At 43.3% G+C, this 14,155-nt stretch overlaps 1 protein-coding gene across 2 annotated transcripts in view; it reads right to left on the reverse strand.

Moving 5' to 3' along the window:
* MCM3AP (minichromosome maintenance complex component 3 associated protein) overlaps nucleotides 1–14,155 on the reverse strand; it is a 46,930-nt gene that overhangs the window by 24,233 nt on the left and 8,542 nt on the right. For both annotated transcript variants that reach the window (XM_082229057.1, XM_082229056.1), the window contains exons 7-14: nucleotides 12,648–12,787; nucleotides 11,768–11,965; nucleotides 9,943–10,211; nucleotides 8,234–8,396; nucleotides 5,841–6,001; nucleotides 4,376–4,617; nucleotides 3,405–3,589; nucleotides 2,209–2,309 (exon numbers count right to left, since the gene is read on the reverse strand). In XM_082229057.1, coding sequence (XP_082085183.1) covers nucleotides 2,209–2,309; nucleotides 3,405–3,589; nucleotides 4,376–4,617; nucleotides 5,841–6,001; nucleotides 8,234–8,396; nucleotides 9,943–10,211; nucleotides 11,768–11,965; nucleotides 12,648–12,787 — 1,459 coding nt within the window. The remainder of the gene's footprint in view (nucleotides 1–2,208; nucleotides 2,310–3,404; nucleotides 3,590–4,375; nucleotides 4,618–5,840; nucleotides 6,002–8,233; nucleotides 8,397–9,942; nucleotides 10,212–11,767; nucleotides 11,966–12,647; nucleotides 12,788–14,155) is intronic.

Below are 14,155 nucleotides of genomic sequence, written 5' to 3' on the forward strand. Positions count from 1 at the left end.
GGTAATGTGAATTTTTTTCTATTGTTTATTTCTGTAAACATGCATTTGGGATGCAGGAACAGTAAAGCTGGCATGATTTGATATCTAAAGAGACCCCCTCATTATGACTTACTTTCACCCTGATAAAAGGCCATATCTGAGTTTGGGCGCTCCAGACATAACCAAGAATGCTAATAGGATGCAAATTTGTCAATGTTTTGGGTCATGTTTATTTCCATCATGGTGGTGGGAGATAATGAGATCTTTATTTCTTTTCAAGAAGAAAGAATTGTGTTCTGTACCAATCCATCCTTCAGGGCAAAAAATAATTTGGCATTTTACAGGAGTTGGAAGAGAGCCCTACCAAACTACCTGAATCCAGTTCACTGCAACGAAGAGCCTTAACATGAGGTTCTTCGTGTTTCTATTTGTAGGTTAGAAGGCACAGAAGCTCCAACAGCACAAATGTCTCCTCAAGGGCTCATTCTCATCTCCACAAGATGACTGACTGTCCACATCTGCTGTTTCCACAGCTTGAAGCACCATGCTCCACCAGAAGACACATTCGGCACAGCCACCTGTTCTACCACGCAGTGTTACAAAACTATATTAGTCAAGGGGATCCTTCATCCGGTTATTGAAATATGCCATTCTCCTGACCCTTTCTGGGATGACACTGCTTTTGAATATTCCTTTCCTGCTCCTCTCCTGCACCATAACCCAAAGTGGAAACTAGGAACACAGAAACTTGATCAGTATTGTCTAAACCAGGGATGGGCATCTTCTGGCCCTCCAGATGTTGATGAACCACAACCCCCATTGCCCCTGGCTGTTGGCCATGAGAGCTGAAGCTGACAGATGTTCAACAACAGAACTTCAGACAGGGGACATTCCCGGTAACACCTGCAGATGTCGGACACTGAAGACAGGACCTTCTGCATGCAGTACAGGTGCTCTAGGGCCCTTCTCCAGGATGTACCCCTCCCACATCATTTAGATGGTTTGTTCATTAGTGATCTTCCAGAATTAACTTTACTGTTGCATGCCATGAGTTGTGTCCTCATATGGTTGAAGCCATGTGCTTAATATGAGAGGAGCTTCCTTTTCAGGAGGTATATCAAACTTGCAGGCCCTGCCCTCAGTCAGGCATGGATTAACCTTTCCCTGCCTGCTCTCCTGTCCTGTTTTCAAGAAAGTAGAGACTATGCCCCACGGAGGACCTTAAGGTCCATAAATAGCAACACCCTAGAGGTCCCGGACCCTAAGGAAGTCAGATTAGCCTCAACCAGAGCCAGGGCTTTTCAACACTGGCTCCAGCCTGGTGGAACGCTCTGCCTCATGAGACTAGGGTCCTGCAGGATCTGATTTCTTTCCACAGGGCCTGTAAGACAGAGTTGTTCCACATGGCCTTTGGCTTGGAGTCAATTTTATTCCCTCCCCTTCTTTCTTTTTTCCTTTCTCCTCCTGTGATGAGGCTGCGTTTTAATGTTTTAATGTTGTATTTTAATCTTGTTTTTAAGTTATAGTCATTCAACTTGTTTTTATTATTGGTTGTTATCCGCCCTGAGCCCGGCCTTGGCTGGGGAGGGCAGAGTATAAATAAAAAATTTTATTATTATTAATGCAATATGGTTACCGGTGATTTCCCCCATGTGGCAGTTCATTTATTTCTGGGTGTTCCAAGCTGGGTTTTAAACAACCTCCAGGTAATACTTCACAGTTGTTTGCAACAGCAAGTATGCCAACCTGCTTTGGCAAGTAATGTGTTTACACGTAAAAGAGAGAGAGAGAGGGGAGAACATGCCACCGCTGTCAATCATCAATTTTTGTGAAATGAATAAAGCTGCCCAGTTTGACAGTTGGCCTTCACTGACTAAACAGTATCCAAACTATTTCTGAAAGCTGTTGGCCACTGTGAGAATAGGATGTTGGACTAAAAGAGGTCTCTTCAACCTTTTCAGACCCAGGACCCACTTTTAACCCAAACGTGCATTTGGGATCCCATTTCTGAATCTTTTACCATGTATTTGCATGGTGGTTGCGCTCCTGTTGTGCCCAACTCTGGACCAGGCTGCAGCCCACAAGCAGAAGCCCAGTGGACTAGCTGGGCCTCTGGCCTGATCTAGCAGGACTCTTCTTATGTTATTGTATGCTGAGATGGATTGGATATAGCAATGGCTTCCTTGGAATGTCTTCAAATAATACTGAGTGCAGCATTAGTGCATTTACCATATTGCTGTCTGCACATAGGCTGCTCCTGTGGAGCCAATTTCTCTGCATTCGCCTTCTAGCACATCATGCACAAGGTCTTCAACCACTTCGGCAATGTCCTGGGAACAAGAAAGCACTGGCAATTAGCATCCGACACTCAAAACATTCCATTCTGAAAAGCAAAACCAAATGGTATTACTGCATGATGGGTCATTCTTAAAATTCAGAAATGTGAACAGAACAGCAAATAATATGCACTCTACAGGGAAAGGTTGTATTAATCACACTTTAGGCTCATGATCAGAACTAGGAGGCGTGTCAGAGTCATTTAGTTCAATTATTGCCTTAAATTTGACCTTCTGTGAAACAACTAAAATCTTTTTTAAAAAAAAAAAAATACTTATACATTTCTTTATATATATCCTCCCCATTTTCTTAATTTGGAGTCCCCAAAAACAGGGGGCATCTTATACATGGAGGCATCTTATAGACGGAAAAATACGGTACCTTCAGATTACAGCAGTTGGGTCTATTAGACAAAATCCTTTAACGAAGTAAATTACCCCAAATTCTGCTGCACAGCCTTCAGTCCCAAACTGGTAATTGCACTTTCAACCTCCACTCACAGAGGACGTTCTTAATCCCTGCAATGATCCAAGCTAGGCTTCCTCAAGCTTAAATTTGTTTGTGCTGGATCTGAATGACTGTTGCCACACAAAATTTCCAAATCTGCATTGTGAGTTTATTAGTACTCCCCATTCTGACAGGAAAGGTCTTGCCTAAGACATTCAAGACTGGATTTGCCTCTATTGTAGCTGCATTATACTAGAGGCTGTCAGCCCCCTAAGGCCTTCTCCATACATATTTATTTATTTCTTGCTAGTTTAAATTAAATTGAAATGACCATACACACTTTTATACTACTGAACATCATCCTTTTAAATTACTATATATTATCCTTGATGATCTTCCCATAAATTTCATTGTTGGTCAGCGCAGCCCTTTGTCGTAATCCCATTATACCAAACACCATCTGTATCTATCTTGTCAAATTGTTAATTATAGCATCCTATGTGCTACCTGCATCACATTTCTCTTTTAGAAATTACACCACAAACACTTACATTAAAATAGAAGACTTTATAAAGTTCCTCATTTTTAAGAACTGTGTGACAGCAAAACAGAAGTAGAATGTATTTTCTGAAGCTCCTCACCATATCACTGTAAACAGGCTGAAGCTTGGGAGGAGGAGGAGGAGGAGGAAGAGAAGGTTGTGAAATTGGCCGAAAAGTGGACCCTGTAGCAGAAGGCAAAGGTGCCTGTACGAGTGGTAAAAGCAACAACGGAGGCTGAGCTCGAAGGACTTCCAGGTCTCCACTACTGTCTTCTGCACTTGTTTCTGTGGGTGAAACCAAGAGATACAATATCCAGCTGCTAAAAGGGAAGAGCTGCTTAGAAAGGTAAACTGCAATCTCAATAACACTGATAACCACTTTTTTCTTCAAAAGAGCCAATTCTGAAGGGAAGGACCCAGAACTCAATGGGGACATGCTCTGCATGCAGAAACCTTCCTGTTCAAGCTCTGGTGTCTATAGGATTTTTACAGACATCAAATACTTAACAAATTAAGTCAAGGATACAAATAAACTATTTTAATGCTCAAGTCCTATTTTCAAATTCTCTTATTAATCACTCAATACTATTTTAAACTGTTCTGCCAAATGCAAAAGCTGAAAAGTTGAAAAATAAACCAAATTTAAAACACACATACAGTGGTGCCCCGCAAGACCAATGCCTCGCAAGACGGAAAACTCGCTAGACGAAAGAGTTTTCCGTTTTGGAGGTGCTTCGCAAAACGAATTTCCTATGGGCTTGCTTCGCAAGACGACAATGTCTTGCGAGTTCCTGCTGGGTTTTTTTCCTCCCCCCCCCTTTTCTAAGCCGCTAATCAGCTGATCCGGATCAGCAGATAAGCCGCTAAAAGCCGCTAAAAGCCGCTAATCCGCTAATCCTTCAATGGGCTTGCTTCGCAAGACGAGAAAACCGCTAGACGAAGAGAATCACAGAACGGATTCTTTTCGTCTTGCGAGGCACCACTGTATATGCTTTTTTCCATGACATAATTCTCCTTCAACTCAAGAGCACAGTTTCGCACCCTATCCTGGGTGTGTGAGTTCTGGCTTACCTGTCGCCTCAACACTGGCTTTCTGACTACTGCTGGCCAAGTCCACTGCAGCACTCTCCCCTGTGTATTTGTTCTGTGCGTTAAAGCTACACAAAGGTATGTGGCGAATCACAGGTGGTAAAACTCCCCCGCTGACAATTTCCCCAACGGAAGCAGTTAGCTTCTGCCCAACAAAAAGGGATTTCTTTGGCTTGGGCAAGCTTTCTGGTTCCAGAAAAGCAGACCGATTCAACTCCACGAAACTGTAAAATGAAATACAAAACACATGCCAAATGATCCCGAGGCCAAAGATTTCTACATGGAGCATGCACAACTAGATCAGGGGTGGGGAACCTCTGCCCTGCACAACAAACTCGGGAGGCTACTTTGGGAAAGCCAAGCCCTGCCCACCCCCTTGCACGTGGCATAATGCATGGCATCAGCTGTGCAGCAGGTAAGGGTGGGGCTTCAAAGGAACAAGTGGGCTTCTGATTGCTCCTTTGTGCTGGAACAAGGCTTGCTCCCAAACGCCCATCAGCTGATGGGCTGGAGGATGGGCAGTCGGAGTGCCCCTTGCCCAAGGAGGGGACAGCTTCTCTCTACCAGCATGCTTACCACCGCAGCAGCAGGGAAGAACAAAGAGGAGAAAGAATTATTTCTATTCCTTGCCCCCCTCCCACTACTGCCACTGCTACAACTGTAAGCAAGAGAAGAATGGTAAGACCCAGGCTCTCTTCTGTTGCTGAGCCTATCAGCAGGGGCAGCAGGAAAGTGGGCAGACACAGAATTCTTCCATGCTCCAGGAGCTTCCCCGTGCCCCCCTTTTGAAGCTCCACTGGATTCGCAAGCCGTCCTGTACATTGCAAAGCTCCCCACCCCGGCCAGCACTGATCCTTTCAACCTCCAAATTGGGGCCTGAACAGATCAGCAGCAGGTGGTCTTTGCAAGCGCAAGGGATTTGGACAGGAGTCTGGTCCGCAGAGCTAAAAAGTTTCCTTACCCCTGAACTAGATGGTCCATGGGCTTGACACAAGCTTCCTTATTTTTGAGCAAAGAGATGAAACCAGACGGTTCTGGATCTTAACTCCATTAAAGGAGAATGCCATTGTGATGCCCAGATTCCAGCCATTACTTACCACTGTTTTCTGGTTCAACTTCAGTCAAGATTAGAGTCAAAGGCCCAAGAACCCTCTAATACAACCCATAAAAGCAGTTACACTTGTAGGTTATTAGAGAGGTGTTTAACCATGGAAAAGGGAGAAGCTCTAAGTCAAGTTAGGACCACACTTTTAATGTAAAGATTTTATTCTTTCCACTTTGTGATATGTGTGGGACACAGGAGGTTAATGCAGGGAACTGACCCTTCTGAAGGAGATGCTGGCTTCAGTCACTAAAATCCATCTTTCTCTATTAAAGCCTTTGCACCACAGTTTTCATAAAAGCTCTTGGATAAACCAAGGCTCCTTGAACTCTATCTAACACTTACCCATCAGAAACACTCAAGCCATAGTAACTTATAAAATCAGTTGCCTCTTCAAAGTCTTTAAACAGCAGCATGCGGACCACATTATCGAGAGGAAAGATGGTGGACCTCTGAGTGTTCACAGTATAAGCAATATTGAGAGACCTTAAAGCATCTCTACGAATCTGAAAAATATTTTATAAGCTCCCATTAAAAATTAAAAAATTAATGAAGATACATAAAATGTTTCGCAATGACAAGGAAGAGAAGGTTACGTTTATAGGTGCTTTTCTTTTCACTTTATATACCTTAACCAATTTTGTTTGAGGCTCCAACATACCAACTTTTCCCAAATTGCAGCAGGTGACTCTTTCAACATGTTTTGAACCCCCAGGAGTACTAAACCTTGGAACACCATGGGAGGAATTCAGCATTGCACTAAAGCAATCATTCCATCAAACAAAGCATTTCAGCTCCCCAAAAGGAACAATCTCCCTCACCCTGTCTTCAGGTACGGTTGCAAGGGTTCTCTTGACCCCCGAACCAATTTGGCGGCAGAGATGGGGGGGAACCCCACTGCGCAAGATGTGACTCATTAGTTGAATCCTGCACAATGGTTTGTAAATATAAATACTGAACTTCAACAAACGTAAATGGGAAATTAGGCTTACAATGTAATTTATTTCTGGTTAGCAGTCAAGCCAAAAGGAAAAAAAGGTACTGTATTTTTCACCCCATAGGACGCACCGCCCCATAGTACGCACCTAGTTTTTTTGGGGGGGGAATAAAGAAAAAAAATTTATTTCCCCCCCCCCCCAGGCACGGGGCTGGTGCGGGGTAAGCCCGAGCTTCCCCCGACCCCAGCCCCCAGAACAGCCTGCTATCCGCAAGCCTAGGGAGCCGCACCGGTCTCCCCAGGCTTATGGAGAGCAGCGCGAAGCCCAGGAGCGCTCTTTAGCTCGCCCCAGGCTTCGGAGTGCAGGCAGCCGCGCCAGGCTCCCGAAGGTTGCACAGAGCTGTGCGCCGCCCAGGAGTGCAGGCAGCTCTGCGCAACCCTCCGGAGCCCGGCACAAAGCCGTGCCGGGCTCCCGAGGGTTGTGCAGGGCTTCGTGAAGCCTGGAGAACAAGAGGGGTCGGTGTGCACCGACCCCTCTCACTTTCCAGGCTTCAGCGAAAGCCTGTATTCGCCCCATAGGACGCACACACATTTCCCCTTCATTTCTGAAGGGGAAAAAGTGCGCCCTATAGGGCGAAAAATACGGTAGATTCACCTTCCAGTAGATTCACCTTCCAGTAGAAGGCAGACGTAAACCATTCCAATGGGAACAAGCTACATTTAATGAAAAACTAAAGAGAAAATAGGACAGGAAATATTTCAGTGGCGTCCCTATCAACACCAGAGCAAATTACTGTGGAAACCAAGAGAATACACTGCACCTCAGATAATGAATACAGGCCTGAAGAGGGTTTGCCTGCTGTCCTGGCAGAAAAAACCCTCAAAGTACCGTATTTTTCGCTCTATAACACGCACCAGACCATAACACGCACCAGACCATAACACGCACGTAGTTTTTAGATGAGGAAAACAAGAAAAAAAATATTCTAAACAAAATAGTGGATATATGATTTTTGTGGTTCATGCTGTGGCCACAGACATGTGATCTGACAGTGAGTTTGGAGTAGCCCAATGCAAAAATCCTAAGGATCCATGTGGATCCATGCTTTGTAACCATGGAGGAGGGAAGGAAGGGGAACCATGGATCCTCTGCTCATGACTGCAGCAGATGAAGAAGAAGAAGAGTTTGGATTTGATATCCCGCCTTTCACTCCCCTTCAGGAGTCTCAAAGCGGCTAACAATCTCCCTTCCTCCCCCACAACAAACACTCTGTGAGGTGAGTGGGGCTGAGAGACTTCAGAGAAGTGTGATCCCCCCTGCCACCCGCAGGCATTCGCTCCATAACACGCACAGACATTTCCCCTTACTTTCTAGGAGGAAAAAAAGTGAGTGTTATGGTGCAAAAAATACGGTAAATCAAACTTCAATTCTTGGCCAGTAGGGTAAGGGAACAAATTCACTGTTATCACCTGTTGCAGAATCTTCTGGCCAAAGGCCTCAACAATGCAAGATTGTCAGTTTTACAGCAAAGGGGCAGCCAAGGGGTCCTCAAGTGCTCAGAGTCATGGAAGTGGCCCCCTCTCACACACCTGGGGAAGCCTGGGTCTTGGAATTGTACCCCAAAGTGATACATTCTGTGACTTACAAGCCTAACACCATACTATCTTGGGTATTTGCAATGTTAAAACAAAAACCAAAAACTACCAAACACCCACTGACAACATATTTTAGGATGATAAGAAACGCAAAATATGGGTTTTCCCTTCCTCAGTATTTTCTTAGTTAAATGCCATTCCTTACCTGGCTGAAGTAGCAGTGTAACAAGCATGCATTCAGGTAAGAAGCTGTTTGCACAAGTTTGAAAAACCTTACAAAGTTATTGCTGTTCAAAGCCGCAAAGGCTTGAACTGCAAATCTAACTTCAGTGGAGTTTCGGACATCTGGACGAAACTGTTGCACTTCTCTGTTAAGACAAAGAGGGACAGGATTTTCTTACTTTACTGCTAATGATGGAAGCTACCTCTGTTGAACACAAAAATGCAGAAAGAAAAAACACACAGGTCCTTCGGCTTAAAATCCATGCACAGTATCATGCTTTTAAATTGAAGACCCCCTTGCTGCAGTATTCAAACATTTATTTCAACATCTATGTATCTGGGGAAAAACTACTTACTTATATTATTAATTTTAACTAATACTAGAGGGAATAATTTTTCTGGTAGCCAAACCAATGCAGTGTCCATTTAATCAGATGCATGAAGAGCCATCATTGGTTGAGACAGGAGCACACAAAGGAATCAAGAGAATAATTGTGGCCAAGAGGGATTGAGGTGCAAGGGCTTCTCTTAGCCTTTTGGTCACATGGTTTAGCATTCTCTTTTTATTCTATATCCATCTAAGGAAGTGGGCTGAAACTGATGAAGGCATATATTTTAATCCATCTGTCAGTCTTTAAGGAAGTTCAGGAGTCAAAATACATTATGTTTTGTTCTGCTTTTTGCACGTCTTTGCAGAGCATATCCTTGCCAAAGTCTAGCTGCAGGTTTGTGAACATGGATCTGACTTTACTTCTAAATCTGATTTATTCGAATGAACTGAAAGCAAAATCCTTGATTCTTCCAAGAAGGAAGAATATCAGTGCCACTGTGTTTAGAGCACACTGAACAAGAGGCTCAAGATATGAGGATCAAGAACAGCTATTTAGAGAGAAGCCAAGCACAAAAACAGGTAAGCTGGAGGGGAGGAGGTTTTCCTTGTCTTTTTAAGCATTGAAAGAAATAATGCTGACAGAGATTTTTCTTCAAATGCATCATGAACCTGACCTGATCACTTATAAAGCTCTCTTTCTTTTTTGCCATTGCAGTTTTCAGGGATGGGGTGCTTGCCTAGCCAAAGGTTTTTCCTTTTGGGGGTGGGGAGCCCTCATGCTCCCAAGGGCATGAGGCACTCTGGCACAGTTCCCCAGACAGCTGTATACCTCAGGAAACATGGCAAATGAAAATCTTTCAGCCACTTATAAATATGCAAGCAAATGCCCAATTCCTGAAAATTTCAATGGCACATGCAGCACACACAGCTAGACAATCAGGAGATGGAAGAGGAAGTGGCTGCTTTGGAAGGGGGTTACAGAAAGAGACAACAGGTAGTGTCTCAATCCACCCATGGCTCTGCTCTGATTGGCTTTTATTGTTGGTCAGTAGCCCTTTAGAGGAAAAGGGTTCCCCATTCCTGTCAGAGGCAGACCATAATTCATTGTTAACACTTGACTAGAAACAATATACTTGCATAGGACAAAAAGTAAAATAACTGGTGGATAGTTGGCTCTGGACAAATATTAGATTGGGTGGGCTTAGCTATTTTCCAACTTCAATTTTACAGCAATTATCACAGAATGATAGTCTTACACCTTAACAGTGAGTACTTCACGTTCCTTTGCATTTATATACCAATTCTACAAATAATGGCAAGGGAAGAGGTGAAATCAATCCTGTAACTATTTTAAGACTTACCTGAGAATATCCCCCTTGTTGAGATTCAGGAGAACATTATATCCTCTGAATTCTGCTTCACTCTTGCAGTAAATACCCTTGATTGCAAGGTCCTGATACATTTCCTTCAGGCTCTGGAGGCATTTAGTCATGTTCTCATTGTTGATTTTGGCATCAAAAGAAGACATCGGCTCTTCACATAAATGGTGGGAACAGTGGATATGAAAACGGGTACATTTCTCCATCAAGGAAACAGTTACAGGGCAGCAGAGATGTTGTTGGGTTATATCCTGGCAAAATGTAAGAGCACAAGAACTCAGATATTCAATTCTACTTATATGCTTCATGTTGCACCTTTTAAAGACTGCACAAGTCTCAAAGCCAAGACAATGCTTTGTCATATACAGCTATGTGTAGACATCCTGGCACAACTGCTATGATCCTAGACCAAAACTCTTGAGAGTTTATGAGGCTAGGTGGCATACCCTAGAGCAGTCTTTCTCAACCTTGGGTCCCTAGAAGCTATTGAACTATAGCTTCCATCATTCCTAGCCAGCATGGCCAGCGGAGTTGTGGTTCAAGAACATCTGGGGACCCAAGATTGAGAAATGCTGCCCTAGAGAGCTCACCTTATTTTAATCTGGTGACAGAAGTTTAGAAGCATCAGGTCATACATGACGGGGGGCGGGGAGAAGAAGCATAAAGGAAACAAGTGGAAGCAGCATGGATGTGATGAAGAAAATAAAAGATGTAATGAATAAAATACAAGAAAATGAGACCTCAATATTCTCTGCAAGGCAGGCAAAATGAGTCCCACTGGGAGACATGCTGGAAAGGTGGAGGGGAAACTCTATAATGGGAATACACAGCATGCAAGATAGCAGAGTTAAGCATATGAAAGATACTATATTTGGGGGTTTTATTTGTTTGTAGTCCATTTATGAGTCACCTACTAAGAATTCTCTCTAGGCAACACCAAGTAAGAGAAAATAAAAATGTGCATGGTTTTACTGAGTTTTATTGACTCAATAAACCCAATCCACCAGTAGCACAGCAAAATTCAGCCACAAAATCTAATACAGACAGGCTCAAATCAAAACCCCAACAATCAATCCAAGAAAATTCAGGCTAAAACGGGCCAAGTTACCATTATTTTGCAGAGGCGAAAATAAGACATCAACAATGCTAATGGATAGAGTTATTAAGAGGCCTGGTGCTGAAATGTCATTACCGGAGGCACAAGGCAAGCTCCTCTAGAGTGAGAGGAGGAAACTTTGTATTTCAGCCTCACTAAGTCCAAGAGGGAAATGGCAGAAATGCAGGAGGCTATTATTGTAAGTCCTCTAAGAATTTACATACTTTTGTGGCTTCATTTTGCTCCTACAGGTGTTTGTGCTGGTTCTATTTGTTTCATTCCATACCATACCATTTATGACATGGCCACAGAAGCATCTAAAACTCTAACGAACTTAAGTGCTACAAATTTAGTAGCTAACTGTTGGAAACATGCCAAATATACAAATATATTATTTAAATAAACAAAGCTGCTTGCCTGGGATGTGCTAACCACACTGCTACCATCATGAGATAAAAAAAAGAAGCACAACGAATGATCTGAAGATTCTCTGCCTGCAATTCAATTCTGTGCATATGAAAGAGCAGCCCTTTAAACCCTGTACCCTCCTAGCCACCCAAGTCTTTCACCCTCCACCCAAAGTGAAATATGAAACAGCACCCCGTTGGCAACTTCAGGATTCCTTTTTCATTCACAGATGTCTAATCAATAATTTGGATGAGTCTAGCTTGCATCCTGTCAAATCTAAGGGCTTCATCCCAAAGTGGTTACCTTCCTTATTCCACGAGTTCTATCCCATACAAAATCGTACCACTCCCGGTAGTTTCCTTCTCCTTTATCCATAATTTGCGTCACTAAGTAGTCCATGGTCATACTCAACACCTCTGAAGGCCTCAGTTCATGTGGTAAAGGTTCCTCCTGGTCAGCTGAAGACCTGCTGTACTCCTTTATTGCTGCTGCATGGTCAACCTCAGAGAAAACAAAATAAATTCTTAAGGATGACAACAATAGCAGCAGCAGCAGCAGCAACACCTCTGCAGGCATGGTCCATGTGCCAGGCAAGATGAGACTGAAAAATATTTTTGCCATTGTTTAAATCTTTTTAACCAATCACTCTCAATCTTCACTAAGGAAGTTAAATGACTTCTGTCAATATTTTCAGATAACATGAAACCAAAGGTTTGTTAAACTTAACTATGGCTGGTTTGCACCACTTTACTTATATCAATCTGGGAATACATGCAGAAAGTACAGGATACAAGCCGCCGCTATGGGACTGATCAGGCCAATTTTCCCTCCCTCATTTTTCACCTCCAATCAACAGTCCTTAGCTTCCATGATCTTCTAGGCCTCAATCCAAGTTAGGCTGATTGGGGGGGGAGGTGTAATTTACAAAGTTTTATTTCCGTAAGTATGGAACTATAATAAATAAGTGGCCAAGTTGTTCTCGGTATAGGCCTTGGTAGCAGTACCTTTGGTAGCAGACCTTCTTTGGAGGTCTTTAAGCAGAGGCTTGACAACCATATGTCAGGAGTGCTCTGATGGTGTTTCCTGCTTGGCAGGGGGTTGGACTCGATGGCCCTTGTGGTCTCTTCCAACTCTATCATTCTATGATTCTACCTTAATACAAAAAGTGTTTGTTCAATACTACCTTGTCAGTTCCTGGGACCACTTCAAAGATACTAAGCTGGTTCCTTGTCTCTCTCATATAACGCTCTTTTTCTGGACACATGTCTGGGCATGTGCCAACGAATGTTTTAGCTTTGCCAAGATCTATTTGTTTTACTCGAGCTTAAAAAGAAAGAAATCAAAGTTTCAATAGTCTGCCCCGGGGGGATCTTCTGCATTTATCATGAAAAAATGTTAACTTGGTACAAATGATCATCTAACTGGGAAGGGGGGGAATCCTTTTTATAGAGTTTCTAAGAATGAACCAGCCTTTATAATGGCCAGGATCTAGCTATGTTTTCCTCTTTTAAAGTGACACTCCATTTACATGCACAGGGAACACTCTGGGAGACCCTTCTCTATGATAATGTTGTGGGATGGAAAACTTTCTCCCACCAACAGTTTTCCCGTGGAAAATTTTCCATTTCAAAAAAACACATTCTTTTACCAAACAAATTAATAATATACTTGAGCAGAATACAGGTGATCTGCACAGCTTCAATACTGTTAAGGAGCAAGCTTGTTTTCTCCTGCTCTGGTGGGTAGGACTCGAACCAATGGCTTCAAGTTACAAGAAAGGAGATTCCAACTCAAAATCAGGAAAAACTTTCTGACAGTAAGAGCTGTTGAACATGGAACAGACTCCTGGGTAGGTTGTGGACTCTCCTTCCTTGGAGGCTCTTAAGCAGAGGTTGGACGGTCATCTGTCACAGCTGCTTGAGCTGAGACTGTAGCCTTCTTCCAGTATTCCATTCACCTGAGGTGGAGCAGATTTGTCTCTCCTGACTGCACCCCTACCTACCAGGCATAACTGTTCCAGGCATAAGACTTCCAGGTCACCACAGACCAAGGAGGCAGACTCCCTTGATTGGGAGAAACTCCTTATGGGCATTTAGTTGTAAGCACAGAGAGCCTTCTCACCTTGTTGAACATGCGGAGAATGGGGACACGGACACGGACACACACACACACACCTTCCACATGCTGAAGGAATGTATGGAGAGAACGAGGAAAGGGTTTATAGGAAATTGCTAAATATCTTTGGGCGTTCTAATTTAGGCTGCAATCCTAACCCCGTTTACATGGGAGTAAGTCCCTTTATATTCAATAGGGCATGTTTCTGAGTACGCATGGTTAGGATTGTGTTGTTACTATGTTAACAGTTTTCAGTATCTTCATTTTTTTGCTCCCCACCCCACCCCAAAGGAAATATTTCCTTTGGGGTGGGGTGGGGAGCAAAAAAATGAAGATACTGAAAACTGTTAACATAGTAACAACACAATCCTAACCATGCGTACTCAGAAACATGCCCTATTGAATATAAAGGGACTTACTCCCATGTAAACGGGGTTAGGATTGCAGCCTAAATTAGAACGCCCAAAGATATTTAGCAATTTCCTATAAACCCTTTCCTCGTTCTCTCCATACATTCCTTCAGCATACCTCCAGTCTTCGGGGAAAATTGATATTTATACAGCATGTAAGACTAAC

Source organism: Podarcis vaucheri, assembly GCF_965113315.1.
Source record: "Podarcis vaucheri genome assembly, chromosome: 1".
NCBI classification, from domain to species: domain Eukaryota; kingdom Metazoa; phylum Chordata; class Lepidosauria; order Squamata; family Lacertidae; genus Podarcis; species Podarcis vaucheri.